Source organism: Mobula hypostoma, chromosome 17 (genome assembly GCF_963921235.1).
Source record: "Mobula hypostoma chromosome 17, sMobHyp1.1, whole genome shotgun sequence".
Taxonomy (NCBI): domain Eukaryota; kingdom Metazoa; phylum Chordata; class Chondrichthyes; order Myliobatiformes; family Myliobatidae; genus Mobula; species Mobula hypostoma.
This window is the reverse complement of record NC_086113.1, coordinates 9,170,632-9,197,725: the sequence shown is the minus strand read 5'-3', so window position 1 is coordinate 9,197,725 and position 27,094 is coordinate 9,170,632. Positions and strand designations below refer to the sequence as shown.

General features: G+C 42.4%; 1 protein-coding gene across 3 annotated transcripts in view; it reads right to left on the bottom strand.

Moving 5' to 3' along the window:
• cpvl (carboxypeptidase vitellogenic like) overlaps positions 1-27,094 on the bottom strand; it is a 74,133-nt gene that overhangs the window by 11,411 nt on the left and 35,628 nt on the right. For all 3 annotated transcript variants that reach the window (XM_063069531.1, XM_063069529.1, XM_063069530.1), the window contains 3 exons: positions 23,135-23,233; positions 18,102-18,275; positions 13,861-14,043 (listed from right to left, as the gene is read on the bottom strand). In XM_063069531.1, coding sequence (XP_062925601.1) covers positions 13,861-14,043; positions 18,102-18,275; positions 23,135-23,233 — 456 coding nt within the window. The remainder of the gene's footprint in view (positions 1-13,860; positions 14,044-18,101; positions 18,276-23,134; positions 23,234-27,094) is intronic.

The following is a 27,094-nucleotide window of genomic DNA, read 5'->3' as shown; positions in this document are numbered from 1 at the left end:
GTAAATTCTTACTTCAGTGGTTGGTTGGTAAGTTGATGGAGAAGATCCTGAGAGGCAGAATTTATTTGCAGAGGCATAATATGATTAGGAACAGTCAGTATGACTTTGCAAAAGGCAGCTTGTGCCTTACGAGCCTGTTTAAAGTTTTTGAGAATATGACTAAACACATTGATGAAGGTAGAGCAGTAGATGTAGTGTATATGGATTTCAGCAAGGCATTTGACAAGGTACTCCATGTAAGGCTTATTGAGAAAGTAAGGAGGCATGGGATCCAAGGGGATATTGCTTTGTGGATCCAGAACTGGCTTACCACAGGAGGCAAAGAGTGGTTGTAGACAGGTCATATTCTGCATGGAGGTCGGTGACCAGTGGAGTGCCTCAGGGATCTGTACTGGGACCCCTACTCTTCATGATTTCTATAAATGACCTGGATGAGGACCTGAAGGGATGGGTTAATAAATTTGCTGATGACACAAAGGTTGGAGGTGTTGTGAATAGTGTGGAGGTATATCAAAGATTACAGCGGGACATTGATAGGATGCAAAAATGGGCTGAGAAGTGGCAGATAGAGTTCAACCCAGATAAGTGTGAGGTGGTTCATTTTGGTAGGTCAAATATGATGACAGAATATGGTATTAATGGTAAGACTCTTGGCAATGTGGTGGACCAGAGGGATCTTGGGGTCCAGGTCCATAGGACACTCAAAGCTGCTGCACAGGTTGACTGTGTGGTTAAGAAAGCATACAGTGCATTGGCCTTCATCAATCGTGGGATTGAGTTTAGAAGCCAACTGGTAATGTTGTAGCTATATAGGACCCTGGTCAGATCCCACTTGGAGTACTGTGCTCAGTTCTGGTGGCCTCACTATAGGAAGGATATGGAAACCATAGAAAGGGCGCAGAGGAGATTTACAAGGATGTTGCCTGGATTGGGGAGCATGCCTTATGAGAATAGGTTGAGTGAACTTGGCCTTTTTTCCTTGGAGCGACAGAGGATAAGAGGTGACCCGATAGAGGTGTATAAGATGAGAGGCATTGATCGTGTGGATAGTCAGAGGCTTTTTCCCAGGGCTGAAATAGAAGTAGGTACAGAGGAGATGGATGTCAGGGGTAAGTTTCCTTTTCCCCAACAGAGAGTGGTGAGTGCGAGGAATGGGATGCCGGTGACGGTGGTGGAGGTGGATATGATAGGGTCTTTGAAGAAGCTCCTGGACAGGTACATGGAGCTCAGAAAAATAGAGTGCTATGGGTAACCCGAGGTAATTTCTAAGATAAGGACAGGTTCAGCACAGCTTTGTGGGTCGAAGGGCCTCTATTGTGCTGTAGGTTTTCTATGTTTCTAAATACAAAGAAACACAATAGAATCAATGAAAGACCACATCCAACAAGACAGAATGTGCAAAAAAACAACAAACTGTGCAAATATAATGAGAAACAATAATATTAATAAAAAATAAATAAGCAATAAATATCGAGAGCAAGAGATGAAGAGTCCTTGAAAATGAATCCATTGGTTGTGGGATAGTTCATAACTATCTTCTTACTTGCCTGATATTCCTCCAACACATGGAGAATTATCTCCCCAATTCTCAATAACTTAAGGTTTTTCGGAGTTCCTTTTGGTTGCATTCCAATGATCTGTCTCACCTCAGGAAATCAGCTCGTTGATCCAGTTTGTTTCAACCCCGGAATGAGCTCAAGAGATAAGTGATCTCAATGAAAGTTAAATTGAAAATCAATGAGCAATTTATTTGCAAGCAAAGACTTAATTCCCGGGATGGTGGGACTATCATATGTCGAAAGATTGAAGCGACTGGGCTTGTATACTCTGGAATTTAGAAGGCAGAGAGGGGATTTTATTGAAACATATAAGATTATTAAGGGATTGGATACGCTGGAGGCAGGAAGCATGTTCCCGCTGATGGGTGAGTCCAGAACCAGAGGCCACAGTTTAAGAATAAGGGGTAGGCCATTTAGAACGGAGTTGAGGAAAAACTTTGTCACCCAGAGAGTGGTGGATATATGGAATGCTCTGCCCCAGAAGGCTGTGGAGGCCAAGTCTCTGGATGCTTTCAAGAAAGAGATGGATAGAGCTCTTAAAGATAGCGGAATCAAAGGTTATGGGGATAAGGCAGGAACTGGATACTGATTGTGGATGATCAGCCATGATCACAGTGAATGGCCGTGCTGACTCGAAGGGCCGAATGGCCTACTCCTGCACCTATTGTCTATTGTCAAATAAATATGTCCTTAAAAATGTTAACTTAAACCTGAGTTTGCAGAGCTACAAATTGTATCACCCTAGTTAGCATTCAGATTATGTACTTTACCATTCCCTTCAGGAGTTATTTGCATGTGTGGGACAGGAATTGTCTTGGTCTGAAACATCAAATGTTCATTCCCCTCCTTAGATACTGGTTGACCTGCAGAGTTTGTGTGTGTTGGACAGGAATTTGTTCTTGGATGTCTAATCTTGCACTGGAGAAGCATGCAACTCAACATCTTGAGAATTTTACTTTCCTTGCTGGGAGAGAGAAAGATCTCTTTATTCCATGAGAGATTTCCATCTAGCTGACTGGGAATGAAAATTCACCTGAAGATTTATGTAAGAATTATGCTTTTAGTTCAGTAACACAGTATCAAAATCAGGTTCATTATCACTGATATGTTGCCGTTCCTTTTGGTGCCTTGTGGCACATCAGGCAGTACTTTTGCCATTTCCAAAGCACTTTGACTGTTTCTGAGTTGCTAGCTCGACACTCAACCCAGCACAGTTGGAAAGTCTACAAGGAGCCAACAGGATTTGAACTCGGGGACATTAACTTCAAAGCCCAGTGTTGATGCCACTACACCACTGGCCGGCAAATTATCACTGATATATGTTGTGAAATTTGTGACTATGAGCTACAATAAGAAATATTTTTAAATAAGTAAATAGTGCAAAATGGAGCAGAATAGTGAGATGGTCTTCATGGGTTCATTGTCCATTCAGAAATCTGATAGCAGAGGGGAAGAAGCTTTTCCTAAAACATTCAGTGTGTGTCCTCAGACTCCTGTACCTCCTTCCTGATGGTAGGAAATGAGAAGATGGCATGTCCTGGATAGTGAGGGTCCTTAATAATGGATGCCACCTTCTTGGGAAACAGAGTGTCATCATACCAAATCTTCATTTGATTGCAAGATCTACCAGTTACACTATAAAACCATGTTGAATAGAAAGGGTCACTGTAGATATTTTACACTCATTAAGAGCCTCTGTCAAAATCTATTTCAGAAAGCTGACTGACCTGTACTTATTCGGATAATTAAGAATTAACAAGTACTCTTGAACTTCCTGCAATGGAGGAAGTTCATGCAAATTTCCTTTGAAATATTCCCTTCAAAACCTTTGTAATTTACAATTCTTTTAGACAAAGTAAATACATACATTTTAAATTAAGGGCTGCTTTGAACAATCCTAATTTGATGCAAATGACACATTTCCCTTTCTCGATGTACATGAGAGAAACCTAATCTTAATCTATGTTTTCATTTCCATGTGCAACAATGATTAAAGAAGCAAATATTATATCCAACATCTTCCTGCTACAAACCTCCCTTTCTATGACTACTGCTTTATAATGTTGATACTAAGACGATTGATGAATGTGTGTCTTCCTAACAGATGTCTATCTTATAAGCAATAGCCTGATTTAGTTTTAAAGACCTGAAACATTAAGAAGATTTACTAACATTTCTCCCTTAGCCAATATTTATCTCTCGATTAACATTACTGGAGCAAACTGGGCTACGTGTTTATGCACACAATGCCAAAAAGTGCTGTGTTGTTGAACATTAGCTTACCCTGAAGTGCAGTAATTTTGTAGATCTTCCTGGGTGGCTTAGCTCTTGTTGGGGAATTCATGTCCCTATTTTGTTTTTAAATAAGGACATGATTTCCTAACTCCGCCATAGACGGTCCCAAGCCCGACTGTGAAAGAGGAGGGTTGGGCATGGGGCTAGCAGTCCCATACTGTAAAAACCCAGAGCTACAGAAATGCCAGTAGAAGCACCAAAGAACTCACTCCTGGGAGAGGAAGGATTTCTGAAGATGGGCTACACCTGGGAACAACTTGGATGACTGGCCCAGGACGGAGGGCTCTGATGTGCTACTGTCAGCAGTCTATGCCCCAGAAAGGGCTATGGGTTTAAAACAAAAAGAAACAATTTCCTCTTCTAAGGATTTCTTTTCTTCCAATGAATATCTCTCTCCTGGAAAGGTGTTGATAATAATACAACACTGAAAAGTCATCTATTGGGCCTAAATAACAATTACCCTTTCTCAAGGAAGGAAATTTCTACTTCCTACTCTTTCCTGCCCACAGGCTGAAGTGACACAAGCACCTGCCTACAGTGCACACTTGCCCTACATACAGACACTCTTACAGTACACTTGTGTCCTCACAGAGTCCATCCTGGCAACCCCCAAGCAGAAGTGCTTGGCTGTAGCTTGGAGGGTCTCTGTGATCCCTTAGACAGGTCCTTTCCTACTGAGGGTACTGTTCTTCACCAGCCTGTCCAGGTTCTGTGGAATATCAGAAATCTCTCCAGTTCAGTCTCACCTTTGCAACATTCATCCAGTAGCAACACTGTCATGTGGCTGGAAGAGTGCTGCTTGTATTGTGGTATGTTCCTTTAAGAGCTGGCAGCTGAGACCCTCTGTGCTTTGTTGCTCGCTGTGCTCTATTTGGTTATGTTCTGTGTTGTTCTACAGAGTGTTATGGGAATGTTATGCTGGCGCCAGAATGTGTGGCGACACTTGCGGGCTGCCTCCAGCGCATCCCTAAGTTGTGCCAGTTGTTAAATCAGATAACACATTTCACTGTATGTTTCAATGTACATGTGATAAATAAATGAATCTGAATCATGATGAAAAATGAAAGAACTTCGAAACCATCCTCTGCTGGTGCAGCATGGTAACATAACAATGAGCATAACACTATATATAAATGCAAATGTCACTCCACTCTTTAAAAGAGGAGGAAGGCAGCAGAAAGGAAATTATAGACTAGTTAGCCTGACCTCAGTGGTTGGGAAGATGTTAGAGTCAATTGTTAAGGATGAGGTGATGGAGTACTTGGTGACACAGGACAAGATAGTACAAAGTCAGCATGGTTTCCTTCAGGGAAAATCCTGCCTGACGAACCTGTTGGAATTCTTTGAGGAGATTACAAGTAGGATAGATAAAGGAGATGCAGTGGATGTCGTACATTTGGACTTTCAGAAGGCCTTTGACAAGGTGCCACACATGAGGCTGCTTACCAAGTTAAGAGGCCCTGGTATGACAGGAAAGTTACTGGCATGGTGAGAGCATTGGCTGATTGGCAGGAGGCAGCGAGTGGGAATAAAAGGATCCATTTCTGGTTGGATGCCAGTGACTAGTGGTATTCACAGGGGTCATTGTTGGGACCACTTCCTTTTATGCTGTATATAAATGATTTAGATGATGGAATAGATGGCTTTGTTGCCAAATTTGCAGATGATACAAAGATTGGTGGAGGGGCAGGTAGTGTTGAGGAAACAGGTAGGATGCAGAAGGACTTAGACATATAAGGAGAACGGGCAAGGAAGTGGCAAATGAAATACAATGTTGGAAAATGCATGGTCATGCTCTTTGGTAGTAGAAATAAATATGTGGACTATTTTCTAAATGGGAAGAAAATCTAAAAATCTGGGATGCAAAGGGACTTGGGAGTACTTGTGCAGAGCACCCTAAAGGTTAACTTACAGGTTGAGTCAGTGGTGAGGAAGGCAAATGCCATGTTGGCATTAATTTCAAGAGATCTAGAATACAAGAGCAAAGATGTGATGCTGAGGCTTTATAAGGTACTGGTGAGGCCTCACCTTGAGTATTAGTTTTGGGCCCCTCAACTTAGAAAAGATGTGCTGGCATTGAAGGGGTCCAGAGGAGGTTCACAAGGATGATTCCAGGAATGAAAGGGTTATCATACGAGGAATGTCTGATGGCTCTAGGTCTGTACTCGCTGGAATTCAGAAGGATAGTGGGGTGGGGGGGGGGGATCTCACTGAAACGTTTCGAATGTTGAAAGGCCTAGACAGAGTAGATGTGGAAAGGATGTTTCCTACGGTGGGAGAGTCTACGACAAGAGGGCACAGCCTCAGGATAGAGGGGCACCCTTTCAAAACAGAGATGCAGATAAATTTCTTTAGCCAAAAGGTGGTGAATTTCCGGAGTTTGTTGCCGCATGCAGCTGTGGAGGCAAGGTTGTTGGGCGTATTTAATCCAGAGATTGATAGGTTCTGGATCGGACATGGCATCAAAGGTTACGGGGAGAAGGCCGAAAACTGGGGTTGAGGAGGAGAAAGAAAAGGATCAGCCATGATTGAAAGGCGGAGCAGACTCGATGGGCCAGATGGCCTAATTCTGCTCCTATGCCTTATGGTCTTATAACAGCACCAGTGACCTGGGTTCAATTCCCAGCACTGTCTGTCAGGAGTTTGTACATTCTCCCCGTGACAAGGTGGGGTTTTCTCTGGGTGCTCCAGTTTCCTCCAACAGACCAACAATGTGCAGGTTAGTAGGTTAATTGGTCACAAGTGTAATTGGATGGCATGTTCTTGTGGGACTAGAAAGGCCTGTCACCACGCTGTATCTCTAATAAGATAAAACTTGCAACACACCACTAAGAGAAAGGTATACTGACAGTATTGAGCACAGAGAAATGCAGTAGCTCTGTGAATTTCATGATGGAAGATCTCTACCTTTACACACAGATACATAAATATACTAAAGTTATAAGAAATGTATTACACTGTACTGCTGCAGCAAAACAACAAATTTTTCAACATATATCAGTGATAATAAACCCAATTCAGATTTTAAAATTTGACCCTTATAAAATGTGTTTTAATTGTAATGCTCTCCTACAAATACCATCGCAGCATATTACGTTCACACACAGGAGATAAGCTCTTTACATGTTTTGAACAATTCAGCTTCTAAGCTGTGGTCCCTTTCTCACAGCACTCAATACCAAACTCTGCAAAAGTGCAAATTTGATATCAAAGAGAAAACATAATAGAACCATTCTTCATGTGGCTTCCAAACAAAAAAAAAATCAAGCTTCCCCCTTCCTGTGTTTTGACTGTTACCATCTGGATGCATTTGAGGGATCTGTAGGCTTCTGAATTTGCACAACTATAGTGAGACAGAATTTCTGGGGATTGCGTTGTTTTGACTTTTAACTGTTTTAATTTTGCTGAAATGCATCCTCTTAAAAATGGCCAAATTAGAACCTTTAGGGGACTCGTCATCAAAAGCAGCTTAAACAAAGTTTGCACAGTGGATAAAATCTGCTCAGGCAAAAATTCAAACAGATTTAACCCTTAATTTGTTCAGAAAATTGAAACTACAGACTATAAGAAAATGATATGTACAATTTGGGATGTTACAAAATATAGTATTGTGCAAAAATCTAAGATATATATCTACAGTACCTTAGACTTTTGCACAGTACTGTAGTAATTTTATGTATTGCACTCTACTGCTGTCACAAAAAAAAACAAATTTCATAACATATGTGAGTGATGATAAACCTGATTCTGATATGGGTCTCTGTTGTGGACTGAGAGTGGGAAGGGGACAGACAGAGGGTAATCACGGTTGGGAAAAGGGGAAGGGAGAGGGGAGGGAGCATGAAGCACCAGAGAGACATTCTGTAATGATCAATAAACTAATTGTTTGGAATCAAATAACCTTGCCTGGTGTCTCAGGGCTGGGTGTGCCTGCATTCACGCCACATACCCCCGTCACCAGTACCCCTTCTCTGCCAGCTGTCCCTTGGAGCTCCACCCTCACTACTCTCGACATCCTTCGCTCCCACCAGATTTACAAACTCACTCTGCGCTCCATGTTGACAAATACAGTACTATGCAAAAGTCTTAGGCACTCCAGATAAATATCATCATCAGGTGCCATGCCCAGTTTGAGCTTTGACTGCCATGGCCCACACACTCCTGTTTCGGGACAAATGGATCAATTCATTGGTATTCATTTCCAGTTCTCTGGCTGCTGTCTCCATCATCATTTGTCTTTGTCTTCATCTTGCTTTCTTCCCTTCAATCTTTCCCATAATTACCAGGCATTCTAACTCCTCTTTCCTAATCACGTGCCCAATGAAGTTATATTGCCTTTTCATGATCTCATACATTATTTCTCTTTTTGTGCTTGCTCTGTCCATGACATCCTCATTAGATATTCCTTTCGTCCATGATATTCTTTGCATCCTCCTCAAAAACCACATCTCTGCTGTTTCAATATGTTTCCTCATGTTACTAGATATTGTCCAACATTTTGAGCCATATAACATAACTGGATAAACGTAACATTTCAGTACTCTGAGGCGGGTTGTCATGCCTAGTTTAGTATTGGTCAGTATACTCTTCATTCTCGTAAAGGTGTCTTTTGCCATCCCTATTCTTCTTTTGATGTCCATGTCGCACCTGCCATCTGATCTCACCCAGGTTCCTAAGTAGCAAAATTTCTGTACTTGTTTTATGTCTTCCCCATTTATTCTCAGCCTGCAGATAGGATTCTCCTTCTTTTTGCATATCACCACACACTCTGTCTTTTTGCAATTGATAGATAGACCCATTTTTGCACTTTTTTCAACAATTATATCAATTAAGTTTTGTATGTCACAGAAACAGGCCCTTCATCCCATCTAGCCCATGCCAAATGTTATTTTTCTAATAAATATCAACTCTTTTTGACTATCCAGAGCTGCCCCCTAACTTTGAGCATTTTGGGATTCTCTGTTTTACATCTTCCATATTATGAATATGGAAGTTCTTACTCTGAGTGAGATCTTTGTCTTTGTTAAAATTCTTTTCCTCTAGTTTTATTTCAATAGCTTCCTTTAACAGGTGTTCCCAAAAGCCATTGGTGCGGCACAGTGATTTTGCACTGTCGAAGTCAATCCTACGGCCATTGTGAATGCGACCGCCGATTTCTCCGGGTAACCCAAATGGATACACCTCCTGTGCTGCTTGATGTGGGTTTCCACCACGCGTCCCGTCTGGCCAATATACACGGCTCCGCATTTGCGGGTCTACGGGGTGTAAATACCACTGGACCAGACATACCCTGGGATCATCCCTAAAGAAGATGGCAGAGCTTGTCAACGAAACGTCAGTTATACTTGATACCTGCACCCAGCTGGAAACCAGAGAAGAGTTTTTTCATCATATACACTGGGAAAGTACCAGATCCTTTTTCATCTTCCTTATTGTTTATGAGTCTGTTTTCACTGCCACAGGACACCCACAGCCCATTTGGGTGTTACAAGATTGCACAAACAGGTGTAAAAAGAATGAATAGTTAATCTAGTTTTGATGAACCTGGTGACTTGTATTCAACTGGCAACACAATCTATGCCTCAGATTAGACTCATGTCAAACTGCTCTAGGCCTTGGTTGAGATTCATGTCAAACTGCTCTAGGCCTTGGTTTAGACTCATGTTAAATTACCCTAGGCTTTTGTTTAGACTCCTGCCAAACTGCTCTAGGCCTTGGATTAGACTCATTTCACACCACTCTAGGCCTTGATTTAGACTCATGTTAAACTACCCTAGGCCTTGGTTTAGACCAGGGGCTCCCAACCTTTTTAAGCCATGGGCCCCACAATTTACCAAGGGGTCCGTGGACCCCAAATTGGGAACCTCTGGTTTAGATTCATGCCAAATGACTTTACAGCCTTTGGCACACTGGCCCTCATAAATCAGTGCATTGAGTATAGAAGTTGGGATGTTACGTTGAAGTGTACAAAACATTAGTGAGACCGAATTTGGAGTATTTTGTGCAGTCCTGGTCACCTATCTACAAGAAAGGTATCAATAATGTTTATTTTATTCTACTTAATTTTCTTTACCGATACAGGACAGAGTAGGCCCTTCTGGCCTTTCAAGCCACTCCTAACAACCCTAACCTAATCATGGGACAATTTACAATGACCAATTAACCTATGGACTGTGGGAAGAAACCAGATTATGCAGAGGAAACCCACACATTCCACAGGGAGGACATTTAGACAGATAACATCAGAATGAACTCCAAACTCCAAATGGTCGGAGCTGTAATAGGTTTGTATTAACCGTGACGCTACTGTGGCAGTGTAGAGAAAATTCACAAAGATCCTGCTGGGACTTGAGTTATAGAGAAAGGTTGAATAGGTTGGAATTTTATTCCCTGGTACGCAGGAAAGCGAGGGGAGATCTTATAGAGATATGCAAAATATTGAGGGGTATAGAACATAGAACATTGAAATCTACAGCATATTACAGGCCCTTCAGCCCACAATGTTGTGCCGACCATGTAACCTACTCCAGAAACTGCCTAGAATTTCCCCACTGCTTAGCCCTCTGTTTTTCTAAGCTCCATGTACTTATCTAAGAGTCTCTTAAAAGACCCTATTGTATTCGCCTCTACCACTGTCACTGGCAGTGCATTCCACACACCCACCACTCTGTGTGAAAAACTTACCCCTGACATCCCCCTTGTACCTACCTCCAAGCACCTTAAAACTATGCCCCTTCGTGTTAGCCATTTCAACCCTGGGAAAAAGCCTCTGGCTATCCACATGATCAATGCCTCTCATCAACTTATACAACTCTATCAGGTCACCTCTCATCCTCCATCACGCCAAGGAGAAAAGGCAGAGTTCACTCAACCTATTCTCATAGGGCATGCGCCCCAATCCAGGCAACATCCTTGTAAATCTCCTCTGCACTCTCTCTATAGTATCCACAACCTTCCTATAGTGAGGCCACCAGAACTGAGCACAGTACTCCAAGTGGGGTCTGACCAGGGTCCTATATAGCTGCAACATTACCTCTTGGCTCCTAAACTCAATCCCACGATTGATAAGGCCAATGCACTGTATGCTTTCTTAACCACACAGTCAACCTGTGCAGCAGCTTTGAGTGTCCTATGGACTCAGACTCCAAGATCCCTCTGGTCCACCACATTGCCAAGAGTCTTACCATTAATACTATATTCTGTCATCATATTTGACCTACCAAAATGAACCACCTCACACTAATCTGGGTTGAACTCTATCTGCCACTTCTCAGCCCATTTTTGCATCCTATCAATGTCCCACTGTAACCTCTTATAGCCCTCCACACTATCCACAACACCTCCAACCTATCAGGTCACCTCTCGTCCTCTGTCGCTCTGAGGAGAAAAGGCCAAGTTCACTCAACCTATTCTCATAAAGTACGCCCTTCAATCCAGGCAACATCCTTGTAAATCTCCTCTGCACTCTCTCTATAGTATCCACATCCTTCCTGTAGTGAGGTGACCAGAACTAAACACAGTACTCCAAATGGGGTCTAACTAAGGTCTTATATAGCTGTAACATTACCTCATGGCTCTTGAACTCAATCCCATGGTTGAAGAAGGCCAACACACCATAAGCCTTCTTAACAACACTGTCAACCCACGCAGCAGCTTTGAGTGTCCTATGGACATGGACCACAAGATCTCTCTGAAACTCCACACTGCCAAGAGTTTTACCATTAATATTGTAGTCGGTCTTCAAATTTGACCTTCCAAATAAACCACTTCATATTTATCTGGTTTGAACTCCATCTGCCACTTTTCAGCCCAGTGCTGCATCCTGTCAACGTCCCACTGTAATCTCTGACAACCCTCCAGACTATCCACAATATCCCGAACTTTTGTGTCGTCAGCAAACTTACTAACCCACCCTTCTACTTCCTCATCCAGGTAATGTGTAAAAAACAAATAAATAAATAAATCACAAAGAGGAGGGGTCCCAGAACAGATTTCCGAGAACATCACTGGTCACCAACTTCCATGCCAAATACGAACCATCTACAACCACCTTTTGCATTCTGTGAACAAGCTAATTCTGGATCCAAAAAACAAGGTCTCCTTGGCTCCCATACCTCCTTACTTTCTGAATGAGCCTTGCATGGGGGACTTAACAAATGTCTTAATGAAGTCCATACACAATACATCCACTTCATCATGTGTTTTGTTACAGCCTCAAAGAACTCAATCAGGTTCGTAAGGCATGACTTGCCCTTGACAAAGCTATGTTGACTATCCACAATCAGATTATGTTTCTCCAAATGCTCATAAATTCTGCCTCTCAGGATCTTCTCCAACAACTTGCCCACCACTAAAGTGAGACTCACTGGTCTGTAATTTCTACTCCCTACTCTACTCCCTTTCTTGAACAAGGGAACAACATCTGCAACTCTCCAATCCTCTGGTACTTCCCCTGTCCCCATTGTTAATGCAAAAATCACCATCAGAGGCTCAGCAATCTCCTCCCTCGCTTCCACAGCAACCAGGGGTACATCTTGTCTGGACCCAGCAACTTATCTAACTTAATGCTTTTCAAAAGCTCTAGCACATCCTCTTTCTTAATGTTTATATGCTCAAACATTTCAGTCCACTGTAAGTCGTCCCCAGAATTGTCAAGGTCCTTTTCGCTATTGAATACCAAAGCAAAGTATTCATTAAGTACCTCTGCTGCCTCCTCCGACTCCATCCACACGTTTCCACTATCGCACCTAACTGGTGCCTTTCTCACACGGCTCATCCTCTTGCTCTTCACATACTTGTAGAAAGCCTTGGGGCTTTCCTTAATCCTGCTCATGGAACTGGTCTACCAAACACACCATAGCTACAGCACTACACACAGTCCTCACTCACCTGGAGAGGAGAGATGCTTACGTTAGAGTGTTGTTCCTGGACTACATTTCAGCATTCAACACCAAAATTCCCTCCAGATTTGACAGGAAGCTCAGAGACCTCAGCCTGCTCCCCACCTTATGCAGATGGATCCTAGACTTCCTATCAGATCACCTACAGGTGGTAAGGATGGGCTCCCTCATCACTGCCCCTCTGACCCTCAACATAGGTGACCCCAGAGTTGTGTTCTAAGTCCCCTTCTCTACTCCCTTTACACCCATGACTGTACTGCCACACACAGCTCCAATCTGCTGATCAAATTTGCAGATGACATGACTTTGATCGACTTTATTTCTAGCAGTAATGAGACAGCCTACAGAGGAGAGGTGGACACCCTGAGACAGTGGTGCCAGGATAACAACCTCTCTCTCAATGTCCGAAAAACAAAAGAGCTGATTGTGGATTACAGGAGGAACGGAGACAGGCTCGGCCTGATCATCATCAATGGGTCTGCAGCTGAGAGGGTGAGTAGTTTCAAGTTCCCCGGTATACACATCACCAATGATCTCACCTGGACTGTACACACCGGCTTTGTGGCAAAAAAAAACACACAACAGTGTTTCTTCTACCTCAGGCGACTGGAGAAGTTCAGCGTGGGCCCCCAAATCCTCAAGACCTTCTATAGGGGCACCATTGAGAGCATCCTGACTGGCTGTATCACCGCCTGGGTCGGGAACTGCACCAACCTTGATCACTGGGCACTGCAGAGAGTGGTATGGACAGCCCAGCGTATCTGTGGATGTGATCTTCCCTCCACTGAGGACACTTATAGCAACAAGTGCAGAAAGAAGGCCTGGAAGATCATCGGGACACCAGTCACCCCAACCATAAACCGTTTCAGCTGCTTCTGTCAGGCAAATGCTACCGCAGCATTAAAGCCTGGACCAATAAGCTTCTTTCTACAAGCCATTAGACTTTTACAATCACATCTGTACATTGCAAGAGTCATAATGCAAAGATCTTTACTCCCTCATGTTGTGGGATGGATGTAAGATTTAAATAAAATCTCAGATTCTGTAAGAACATTGAGACGCAGTAGTTCAATGCTGGTGATTAACCCTAGGAATTGCAATCTTACCTGATAAAATTCCCCAACTTTTCGAACATAGCCAGCCACTTCTTTGTCACTGGGATTAACAAACCAGAAGTGTCTGTCTGCCTTTTTGTACTCCTCAGCTTTGGACCAAGGCACAGTGAGCAGGAAATGCTCGGTTAATGGAGCTGCCACAATTATGTCAAGCTGGCCACTGTATATCAACACCTGGTGAAGAGAGAGAGAAAAAATAATCAGTAAAGGAAATATAAACAAAGTTTGCAGAACCATAACCAGATTACATTCTGAAGGAACCAGATGTTTAGGACAAGCAAGTTCACAAGTTTAAGTGTAACCACTCTTTGCAGAAGTTATCAAGACTAGGTTTCCAGAATCTCGATGACGATGTTTCACCATGCAAGTTAGTTAGATCATTCCACACCAAATATTTAAACATTAAGCATTGAAACTCAGCCAATAAATTGGCTGCAATGGGATTTGCTTGTGCTTTAGGAAAAATAATCTGAAAGAAAGAACAATTGCTAAGTGTTCTGTATGGAGACCTTACAGCTGTTGAGTGAATGTTGCACTGAGGTTCCCTGAATGAGAGACAGAGATTAAAGTGCTAAACATATAGAAGGCCTGAGAGACTTAATTAGTCTAGACAGCAATCCAAGAATTGATCCCTGCATCTGACAATTTTCTATCGAACATCATATTGAAAAAAGTTTCAAGATTTGTGTGGGTCTGAAATCATTTTTATTCCCAATCAAGTACAAGTGAAGACACAGAAGGAACGTCTCAACACAAAAGCTTTAAAATGGCCAAAACTACCATTTGCAACAGGAAAGGGCCTTCATTTTTTGAACATGTGCAATATATTTGCTTGCCTGATTTATATTACCTAAAAGCATTTAGTGTTCAACTGTCTTGGTAAGTCTCAGGGGTCTGAGCAGTCAATCTGCATTCTATCCAAAAGTGAAGATTTGACTGCAATAATCATTGTATGTTTAGATTTAGAATGATTTGGCAATCATCAGGAGCAGAATAAGACAAATGTCCATGCGTCTGAAACAGAGATTTTTGGACTAAGAAAACAGCTCTAGGGAGTAGTAAGTGGAAAATGAAATGAAAAAAATGAAAATGAAAATGAAAAGGTGTTTATTTTAAAAAAACAATGTGGAAATGGAGTAACCAAGTTAAGAAAAAGCAGGGTGATAATAGATACCCTATAAAATAACCCAAAAGGCAAAGCAGAACATTGCAAAGAGATGCAAAATAAATCACAGTGCAACACACACACAAAATGCTGGAGTAACTCAGCAGGTTAGTTACAGAACACTATAGCACAGAAACAGGCCTTTGGTCCATCTAACCCACGCAGACTTATTAATCTGCCTAGTCCCATCGATCTGCACACAGACCATAGCACTCCATACTCCTCCCATCCATGTACCTACAGTGTCCAAATTTCTCTTAAATGTTTAAACCAAACCCACATCCACCACTTCCACAGTGGCAGCTCATTCCACACTCTCAATGCCTTCTGAGTGAAGACATTCCCCTTAAACATTTCACCTTTCACCATTCAGCCATGACCTCGAGTTGTAGTCTCACCCAACCTCAGTGGAAAAAGCCTGATTACATTTACCCTATCTATACCCCTCATAATTTTGTATAACTCCATCAAAACTCCCCTCATTCTACAACACTCCTGGGAATAAAATCCTAACCCATTCAACCTTTTCCTAGGCAGAAATTATGGAGGGGAATCAACAATCAAAGTTTCCGTCCAAGATCTGGGATCGCCGAAATGTTGGGGACACTTTGGCGCAGAGGTAATTTTCTAAGACTCCAATTTATTACCACTCGTAGCCTCAATCCACACCTCCTACACATTATCAACCGCGCATGAATAATCAATAAATCTGCAAATGTTAACTGTTTTCAACAATTCCACAGATCCATTATTCATTTCCTTCTTTTGTAGGACAAGTGCGTTTTTAAGATTCTGTTCTCAGCTTCAGGAACAGTAGTTTCCCTCCAACCAACAGGCCCTTGAACCAGAGGGGATAATGTTCTGTAGTTAATATTTCAGTAACATTGTATATTGTTTAATAAAGCATTCTTTGTCGTTTACATAAATCATTATGGATTATATGTAAAACTACGTGAATGGCAGACATCATCATGCCACCACGTCATACGTGCACGTTTTGCCTAAAGTAAAAATGAAGTACCCGAGTTCCCCACTCTCTCTCCCCACCATTGAGAACATCTACATGAAGCGTTGTTGCAGGAAAGCAGCATCCATCATCAGGGACCCCCACCCCCCAACCCCACCACCCATTTCATGCTCTGTTCTCACTGCTGCCATCAGGAAGAGGATACAGGAGCCTCAGAACTCACACCACCGGGTTCAGGAACAGCTACTACCCCTCAACCATCAGGCTCTTGAATCAGAGGAGATAACTCCACTCAACATCTCACCCCAATGCTGAACTGCTCCCACATCCTGTAGACTTACTTTCAGAAACTCCTCATCTCATTATTTGGTATTTACTACTTATTTATTTATTAGTTAGTTTGTTTTCGTGTTTCTTTGTAGTTTCTGCGAAAGCCTGCAAGAAAATGAATCTCAGGGTTGTATGTACTTTGATTACAAATATACTTGGAACTTTGAATAAATGGTGCTTGGAATCACTGGAGTTGTCAGCAGTGGAGCTGACACCATTGAAGACGATGATATCTCTGATCATAATCATCCTCTTTACATCATACCGCCTGTAACTACAACTCCACCTGACCCTCATACACACTCACAGACCACTTTATTAGGTAACTCCTGTACACCTGCTCATTAATGCAAATATCCAATCAGTCAATCATGTGACAGCAGTTCAATATATGAAAACATGCAGACATGGTCAAAAGGTCCAGTTGTTGTTCAGACCAAACATCAGAATGGGGAAGAAATGTGATCTAACAGACTCTCAGAATCTTAGTATCTCAGAAAATGCTGATCTCCTGGGATTTTCATGCACACCAGTCTCCAGAGTTTATGGAGAATGCTGAAAAAAATAGGAAAAAAAATCCAGTGAGCAGCAGGTCTGTGGGCAAAAATGCCTTGTTAATGAGAGACATCAGTAGAGAATGGCCAGACTGGTTCAAACTGACAGGAAGGCGACAATAGCCCAAATAACCATGCGTTACAATAGTGGTGTGCAGAAGAACATCTCTGAATACACAGCACATTGAACTTTGACAAGAGAACAGAGTTGGAATTACACTCTGTGGCCACTTCATAAGGTACCCACTGTTGACTCGTAATCTTCTGCTGCTGTAGCCCATCCATTTCGATCTCCATAATATCCAGAGGGGACCGTTACAAGAGGGGAGAGATTTCAAAGAGAACTTTGAAACATCTTGGCGTAGAGGGTCAAGAGAACCTGGAATGAGCTGCCCGAGGAAGTGATTGAAGCAGGCACAATTCCAGCATTTGAGAGGCATTTGCGTTGGTACATGGAGAGAAGGGACTTGGAGGGTATTAGGCTGAAATGTGGGCAATGGGGATTAGCTGGGAGGAAGCCGTGGGTGGCATGGACCAGTTAGGCTGGAGGACCTGCTCCCTGCTGCGTTACTCTAAATCTCCATATCAAAATTCATATCAATGAAATTGATTAGACCATCATGGGTAAAACTATCCTCACCATTGAGAGCATCTACATGAAACACTGTCACAGGAAAGTAGCATCCATCATCAGAGACCCCCAACACCCAAGGACGTGCTCTCTTCTTGCTGCTGTCAACAGGAAGAAGGTACAGGAGATGCAGGATCTACAACAGCAGGTTCAGGAACAGTTCTACTCTTCAACCATCAGGCTCTTGAACCAAAGGGAATAACTTCTCTCAACTTCACTTGCCCACCACTAAAATGTTCCCACAACCAATGGACTCACTTTCAAGGACTCTTTATCTCATATTCTCGATATTTATTGCTTGCTTATTTACTTATCTAGTTATCTATTTACTTATTACTACTACTTTCATTTTGTATTTGTACATTTTGTTGTCTCCTGCACATTGGTTGAACGCCCAAGTTGGGGCAATCTTTCATCAATTCTGTTATGGTTATTATCCTATAGATTTATTGAGTATGCGCGCAAGAAAATGAATCTCATGGTTATGTATGGTAACCTATATGTACTTTGATTTTAAAATATACTTCAAACTTGAACCGAATATTTGTTAAATTGACGTCTTACCTACAAAAAAGATCTTCTTACCCTGTAATTATTCATTAATACGGTCACCCATGGCTTTACAGATTGCATAATATCTTCCATCAGATGCTGTTCCACCTCTGAACCATCGTGGAAGGTCAGATTCCCCACATGAATGGATTTCCTCACTTCTGGCTGTGATAGGAAAACGGTAAAGTAATCTTGATCCATTGGCTCCTGTTAGAAGTAAATCATGAATCACAGATCAACTTTATTCACGATACACATAAATAAATATCAGGAATCTGTTGTGTGTTAGTCAGGGCGTGACATGCAACAATAAACAACATTCAACAATTATAAAGAATTATATAAAAAAATAAAGTCAAATGTTAAAGCACAAACATGGAATAAAATGTGCATAAATACATAAATACCAGTATACATTTACATTGTAAACACCATTATAAAAAATGGTTTAGTGTTTACAGTGCAATGACAGGGGTAATGGATATCTTGATGAAAGAATGATTTTTGAACATTATTTACAATAGGTTGGCCAAAAATTGCAAGCCAACTTTTATCGATGTGTGATAGAGACCATACTGGCATATGGAATGACAGTGTGGTACTCTAGCTGCAGCAAGTCAAATCACAAAGCACTTAGATGGTTTAGCCATCATTGGGACTGAACTACTGGACCTGGAGACAATCTACAACTCTTGATGCCTGCAGTGCACTTGTGGCATCATTAAAGATCCATCCCATCCCGGACACTATCTGTTCAAGCTCCTGCCACTTAGTAGGAGATACAAAAACATCTGTTGTGAATAGTAAGAAAATTACCTCAGCAGCAAAGCGTCCCCAACCATCCTGTTGTCCCACCTCTGAGCTTCTGGCACTGCTCAACCTTCCTATATTCACCCCCACCACTGTCCCAAATCTTCCTAGTTCTCTGTTTTCACTGGTTTCTTCCAGTTTCCTTAGCCTCAATTAGAGGGCTATTAAAACAAAAACTTCACACCATCTTGAAAGTTTCTTTTTCCCAGGCAGATAATCCAATCAACCATTCTAATGAACCTCCACCCACCTTCATCTATCTATTACCCCTGTCACTGCACTGTAAACACTTTAAACCACATTTTCTAATTGTTAGCAACACACACAAGATGTTGGAGGAACTCAGCAGGTCAGGCAGCATCTATGCAAATTAATAAAGAGTCGTTGTTTTGGGCCAAGACCCTTCATCGGAACTCAAGGAGGGTCTTAGCCCAAAATGTCGACTCTTTATTCCTCTCCATAGGTGCTGCCTGAGCTGCTGAGTCTTTCCAGCATTTTGTGTGCATTGCTTTGGATTTCCAGCATCTGCAGATTTCCTTGTGTTTATAATTTTTATAATGCTGTTTATATTGTAAATACATGCTGGTATTTATGTACTTATGCATATTTCATTCCATAGCCCTGCTTTAAACTCAAAGCTTATTGTTTATACAAGTCTTGTAACTGTTGAAAGTTGTTTTTGTTGCATGTCACGCCAATGCACTACAGCAAATTTATTATTTTTTATTTAATGTGATACGGCGCAGAATAGGCACTTCCGCCCTTCCAGCCAGGCTGCCTAGCAACCCCCCGATTTAACCCTAGCCTAATCACAGGACAATTTACAATCGGTACGCTTTTGGTCTGTGGGTGAAAACTGGAGCTCCAGAGGAAACCCATGGCGGGAAAACATATAAGTTCCTTATAGACAGCGGCGGGAATTGAATCCGATCACTGGCACCGTAAAGCATTGTGCTAACCACTATGCAACAGTGCCATCCAATCCCTAATGCATGTAAACTGCAAATAAAATTGATCCTCGTCCTTGATTCTGACCCTATCCTCATCTCTTTATTCACCAGTCTGCAACTCCATTTGACTTGAGTGTTGCATCTCTTGAGAGAGATCGATTAGTAATCACAGAAAGTACACAAGGTAAAAGTATTTTGACTTTAACAACCAGTGATCATTTTTGCAATATCTTCCAAACACAATTTCTTATAATAACACTAAGTGCAATTACTCCACCTGTCAACAGTACTTTACGTCAGACAGTATGTCATTTATCTGGCCTCAGAATTAGAATTGGTTTATTATTGTCACTGTACCAAGATACTGTGAAAAGCTTGTCTTGCATATTGTTCATACAGATCAAATCATTACACAGTGCAATGAAGTAAAATAATAAAAATGAAGATCGAAGTGTAACAGCTACACAGAAAGTTCAGAGCCAGTAAACAACACAGTGCAAGATCAGAATGAGGTAGATTCTGAGGTTAAGAGCCTTTCTGATAGTATGGAACCATTCAAGAATCTGATAACACTGAGACAGAACCTGTTCTTGAGCCAGGTAATAGGTGCTTTCAAACGTTTGATTTTCACCCTGATGGGAGAGAGGAGAAGAGAGAATGTCTAGGGAGGGCGAGGTCTTTGATTATGCTGGCTGCTTTATTGAGGCAGCAAGAAGTGAAGCAGAACTCCCTTGTGAACAGCATGTAATTGTTTTAGAATAGATGTACCAATTAGTCTCATGATACCAGTGTCACACATTTCCATCTGGGTAGCCACCAAGTGGATGGCATGAACATTGATTTCTCAAACTTCCAGTTATTTCTTCCCCTTCCCCTTTTTTTCTCCCACATTGTCCACTCTAGCTCCCTTTTCACCTGCCCAGCTCCCTCCTCTGGTGCCCCTCCTCCTTCTCCAGCCCTCTATGTCTCCCATCTGTCACGTCGCAGCTTTCTACTTCATTTCCCCCTGCTCCAACCACTCACCGTCCCCCTCATCTTCGGCCCAACAAGTCCACGTTGAAAACAGTACCCACCCAGCTAGTCCCAGTTTTCTGTGTTTGACCCTCATCCCTCTAAGCCCTGTCCCTCCATATGCTTGTTAAAAGATGCTGTTGTACCATTTCATCTGGTCATCATCATTATTTATGTGCTGTGTTGGTTGATGTGGGCAATAATGGTCCTTCCATAACCATGATTGTACAGAAGTAGCTTGCCATCGCTTTCTTCTGGGCAATATCTTTATGACAAGTGATGCTAGCCATTATCAATATTCTTCAAAGATTGTCTGCCTGGCATCAATATTGCATAACCAGGACATGATATGCACCACCCGCTCATGTAACCATCCACCACCTGCCCCCATGGCTTCAAGTCACCCTGATCAGGGGGAGGGGGTCTAAACGGGTGCTACACCTCACCCACGGATGACCTGCATGCTAGTGGAAGGAAGGAAGGAAGGAACACCTTACATCCCCTTTGGTAAGGCACATCTCCACCCTGCCACCCAATTTTTCTGGTAGCTCATCCATACTTTTTCCCCTCAGAGTAACAATATTGCAGAAGAATTGTTAAAGTTAACAGTAGCTTGCTCAGTGTAATATGTTGTGTGTATCAACGTCCACTCTGATTTCTAACTATTGTTCCCCAAACCCATCACAGTTTGTGGTCTTCAAGAGATGAAAACTAAACTTGTTAACATGAGAAGAAAAAAGAACTGGAAGGAAGAACCTTGAGATATTTCAACAACTATCATCAGCTCAGTCTGGAATGGGCATTAATGTTCTTGAGCAAATGAGATCCAGAGAAATAGGCTTCAAGGATATTTTTTCCCCACGATTTTATAGTTGCAGAGCTGGCTATTCGTCCACAAGATGAATTTGCCTGCCTACTTTTTCAGCCTGGGAATAATAACAGCATTTAAAAGATATTTGGATAGGCGCATGGATAGGAGGGGGTTAGAGGCAAATGGGATGAGCTTATTGGGCACCATGGTCAGCATGGACAAGCCGGGCTGCAGGGCCCGTCTCCATCCTATATTACTCTGGGGGGGCGGGGGGAATAGAAATGGAGGCAATCCTTTCTTTGCCCCTGGTGCATTAACTTCAATCTCACTCAGGAGAATCAGAATCAGGTTTATTATCACCGGCATATGTCGTGACATTTGTTAACTTAGTAGCAGCAGTAAAATGCAATATTGTACATGATAAATATGAAAAAACTTAATTACAGTAAATGTATTGAATATTTACATTTACTAAGTAGTGCAAAAACAGAAATAAAATATAGTGAGGTAGTGTTCGTGGGTTCAGTATCCATTCAGAAATCGGATGGCAGAGGGGAAGAAGCTGTTTGTAAAACATAGAGTGTGTGCCACCAGGCTCCTGTACCTCCTTCCTGATGGTAGCAATGAGATGAGGGTATGTCCTGGGAGTTGGGGGTCCTTAATGATGGACCCCCATCGAACGTTACAGATAGAATTAGATACCAGCAAACAATTGTTACCAATATCTGTTCATGTGAAAGGTAATCAATTTGTGCTTTAAACTCGATAGTTTAGCTAAAAATGTGACCGGAAAGTTATAATATTGGCAGGTTAAAGAGAGATAGATATCCAATTGTGTCAAAATATTAATAGAATTTTTTAAAAAAATGATTAGAAGGAGGAATTAAAACCAGGTTGCTTTTTTTTTTAAAAAAGTATCAGTTAACAAAAAGTGATGTTAACACTTGGCTGAAATGGCAGCTGGATGTATTTATTTATGAGCGACAGCATGGAACATACCCTTTGAGCCACGCCACCCAGCAATCCCCCAATTTATTCCTAGCCTAATCATGGAACAATTTATAATGACATATTATCCTGCCAATCGGTATGTCTTTGGACTGTGGGAGGAAACCGGAGCACCCAGAGGAAACTCATGTGGTCACGGGGAGAATGTACAAACTCCTTATAGAAAGCAGCAGGAATTGAACCCAGGTTGCTAAACACTACGCTACCAGATCAAGAAAAGTATATTGAAATGTGAGTTGGAGTTGAAAATGCATCAGAAAAGCTCACACTTGAGTAATTGCTCTAATTCGGTGGCTGTGCATAGATTATAGAATCACAGAATCATTACAATGCAGGTGATTACAATTCAGCCCACTGAATCCATGCCAGCAGCTTGTAGAGCAAATCCTTCAAATGTTGTTCTCCTTGAATTCTCTGAACTCAATACTCCATGACTCATAAAACTGTGGGAATGCTTTCAGATTCCAGTCACTCACCGTACACTGGAGGAAGTTGAAGTAGTTGGAACATCCGGTGACATTCTCAAAAAAGGATGGATATTCAGTCAGGTCACCATTCAACATGGCATCAAAAACCTAAAGAAATAAATGAAGAAAACATGGAATATGAAGACACAGATGTTATCAATTTTTTAAATTATTATTGTTTTGTTGTTGGATTTTCTCTCTGTAGTTTTTTGTAGAAATGCATAAAAAAAAATTTTAAATAAAATAAAATAATTATTAATATTGTATGTCTAAAGTAGAACTGAAGAAGATTAAATACACGGAGCCTTGAAATCAGGATATTGCCAAACTGCGAAACAGGTAGCCAGGGTTCTCAATTGCTAAGGTTATTCATTGATTTTTCTCAGAAACTCTTGCAATGATGGCTGAAAAAAGCTTCAGGGCATATATAAACACACACAAGACAATGGAGGAACTTAGCAGGTCAGTCAAGAAGGAATAAAGAGTCAACATTTCAGCCAAGACCCTTCATCATGTTGACTTTTTAATTCCTCTCCGTAGATGCTGCCTAGCCTGCTGAGTTCCTCCAGCATTTTATGTGCGTTTCTCTGGATTCCAGCATCTACAGAACCTCTTGTGTTCATGCCACTTAGGATACCTTAGCACTTTCAAATTTGTGAAGTAGATTACACTTCCTTGGGGTCTTATTCTACCTGAAGTACACTAACCCCTGGAATGGCAGCATCGCACTTAGAATGAATTGTAGAATCTCAGTATGGCTCTTTAAATAAATTAATTCCTGTCAAAATCTGGTAAGGTACACTCAGTGGCCACTTTATTAGGTACCCCTGCTCATTAATGCAAATATCTAATTGGTCAATCACGTGGCAGCAGCTTGATACATTAAAGCATGCAGACATGGTCAAGAAGTTCATTTGTTGTTCAGACCAAACATCAGGATAGCGAGGGAATGTGATCTAAGTGACTTTGTTCCATGGAATGAATGTTGGTGCCAGGCGGAGTGTTTTGTGTATCTCAGAAACTGCTGATTTCCTGGGGTATTCTCACAGTACAGTTTCTAGAGTTTAAAGAGAATGGTGCAAAAAACAAAAACATTCAGTGAGCAGCATTTCTGTGCATGAAGATGCCTTGTTAATGGGAGAGGTCGTGGAGAATGGTTGGACTGCTTCAAGCTGACAGGAAGGCAACAGCAACGCAAGTAACCACATGTTGCAACAGTGGCATGCAGAAGAGCATCTCTAAATGCAAAACAAGCCAAACTTTGAAGTTATTGACTCTGGGGATCTCCCATCCACTGCCATCATAATTCCCTCATCCTGCACCTAACATTTCCACCCCCTACCCAAGGTTCATAAACTTGCCTGTCCAGGTCGATCCATTGTTTCTGCTTGTTCCTGCACCACTGAACTCATGTATATCTGCGTACCCTCTGGTTCAATCCCTTCCTACCAACATTCGTGACACTTCACATGCTCTTGATCTTTTCAATGATTTTGAGTTCCCTGGCTCCGATCACCTTACTTGCACGAAGGATGTCCAGTCCCTATGCACCTCCATTCCCCCATCAGGAAGTCCTCAAAACTCTCAGTTTCTTTCTGGACACCAAACCCAGCAGGTTCTCCTCCACCGCCACTCTCCTCCGTCTGGCGGAACTGGTCCTCACGCTCAGTAATTTCTCCTTTGGTTCCTCCCACTTCCTTCAAACAAAAGGTGTAGCCATGGGTACTTGCCTGGGTCCCAGCTATGTCTGTCTTTTTCTCAGCTACGTGGAAGAATCTATGGTCCAAGCCTACACTGGTATCACTCCCCAATTTTTCCTACGTCACATCGATGACTGCATTGGTGTGCTTCCTGCATCCATGCAGAGCTTGCCAACTTCATCAACTTCGCCTCCAACTTCCACCCTGTCCTCAAATTTACCTGGTCCATCTCCCTCCCCTTTCTCAATCTCTCTGTCTCTGGTGACAGCTTATCTACTGATATCTTTTATAAACCCATTGATTCTCACAGCCACCTGGACTATACTCTTTCTTATCCCCCCCCCCCCGTTACTTGTACACATGCCATCCCCTTCCCCCAAATCCTCTGCCTCATCTGCTCTCAGAATGAGGCTTTTCATTCCAGAACTAAGGAGATGTCCTCCTTCTTCAAAGAAAGGGGCTTCCCTTCCTCCACCATCAGCACTGCCCTCACTGCATCTCTTCCCTTTCTTACACACCTTCCCTCATCCCATCCTCCCACTGCCCCACCAGGGACAGAGTTCCTCTTGTCCTCACCCACATCCAGCAAACAATTCTCCATAACTTCCGCCATCTCCAATGAGATTCCACCACCAAGCACATCCTCCCCTCCTCCCCACTTTCTGCTTTCCACAGGACTTACAGCTCCCTACACGACTTCCTTGTCCATTCATCCCTCCCCACTGATATCCCTCCTGATAATCTTGCAAGCAGAACAAGTGCTACACCTGCCCCTAAACCTCCTCTCTCACTACCATTCAGGGCCCCAAACACTCCTTCCAGATGAGGCGGCACTTCACCTGTGAGTCTGTTGGGGTCATCTACTGTCTCCCGTGCTCCCATACATTGGTGAGACCCGACATAGATTGGGAGAGCGCTTCGCCGAGCGCCTATGCTTGGTCTGCTAGAAGAAGCAGGATCAGCCAGTGGCCACCCACTTTAATTACACTTCCCATTCCCATTCCAACATGTCAGTCCACAGCCTCCTCTACTGCTGCAATGAGGCCACTCTCAGGTTGGAGGAGCACCACCTTATATTCCGTCTGGGTAGCCTCCAACCTGATGGAATGAACATCGATTTCTTGAACCTCTGGTAGTGGCACCCCCCCCCCCACCATTTCCATTTCCCTCTCTCACCTTATCTCCTTACCTGTCCATCACCTCCCTCTGGTGCTCCTCCCCCTTTTCTTTCTTCCTTGGCCTTCTGTCCTCTCCTATCAGACTCCCCTTTCTCCAGCCCTTTATCTCTTTCAACAATTGACTTCCTAGCAATTTACTTCCCCCCACCCCTCTCCTGGTTTCACCCATCATCTTCTACTTTGGGTTTCTTCCTCCCCCCCCCCCCCACCTTCTTACTCTGATCTCATCTTTTTTTCTCCAGTCCTGATGAGGGGTCTTGGCCTGAAAATTCAATTGGTTACTCTTTTCTATAGTTGCAGCCTGGCCTGCTGAGTTCCTCCAGCATTTTGTGTGTGTTGCTTGGATTTCCAGCGTCTGCAGATTTTCTCGTTTGTGATTGAGCCTTGAAGTGGACGGGTTACAGCGTCAGAAGACCACAAACATACACTCAGTGGCCACTTTATTAGGTACATCAAATATTGAAAGACCTTGATATAGTGGACTTGGAGAGGCTGTTTCCAATAGTAAGGGAGTCTAGGACCTGAAATCTCAAATTACAAGGACATGTCTTTACAACAGAGATGAAGAGGAATTTCTTTAGACAGAACGTGGTGAATCTGGGGAATTCATTGCTACAGAAGGCTGTGACGGCCAAGTCACCGAGTATGTTTAAAGTAGAGGTTAATAGGTTCTTGATTAGTAAAGGCATTAAAGATTATGGAGAGAAGGGAAAAAATGGAGCTGAAAGGGATAATAAATCAACTATGATGAAATGACAGAGCAGACTCAATGGGCCAATTGGCCTAATTCTGCTTTGTGTCTTATGGTCTAAATTATTGCAGCTTCAGCATAAACACTGGGAAGTTTTTTTAAAAATGCATATTTTCTGTTTAAAAACTCACACCACTAGATTACAAGACTATTGTGTTCCTTAAACTTCTCACTTGTTACCTGCTCACTGATTCAGTGTCAAATTTGAATGAGGACAGAAAGGTGGCACTTGGTACACCGAAGTATAATTCAGCGTTGTTCTTGTTGGTAAACACAGATTACCTTAAATTTAGGGGAAGTTTTGGAGCAGTAGAGAGCTCATTAGAATGCCATGACGATG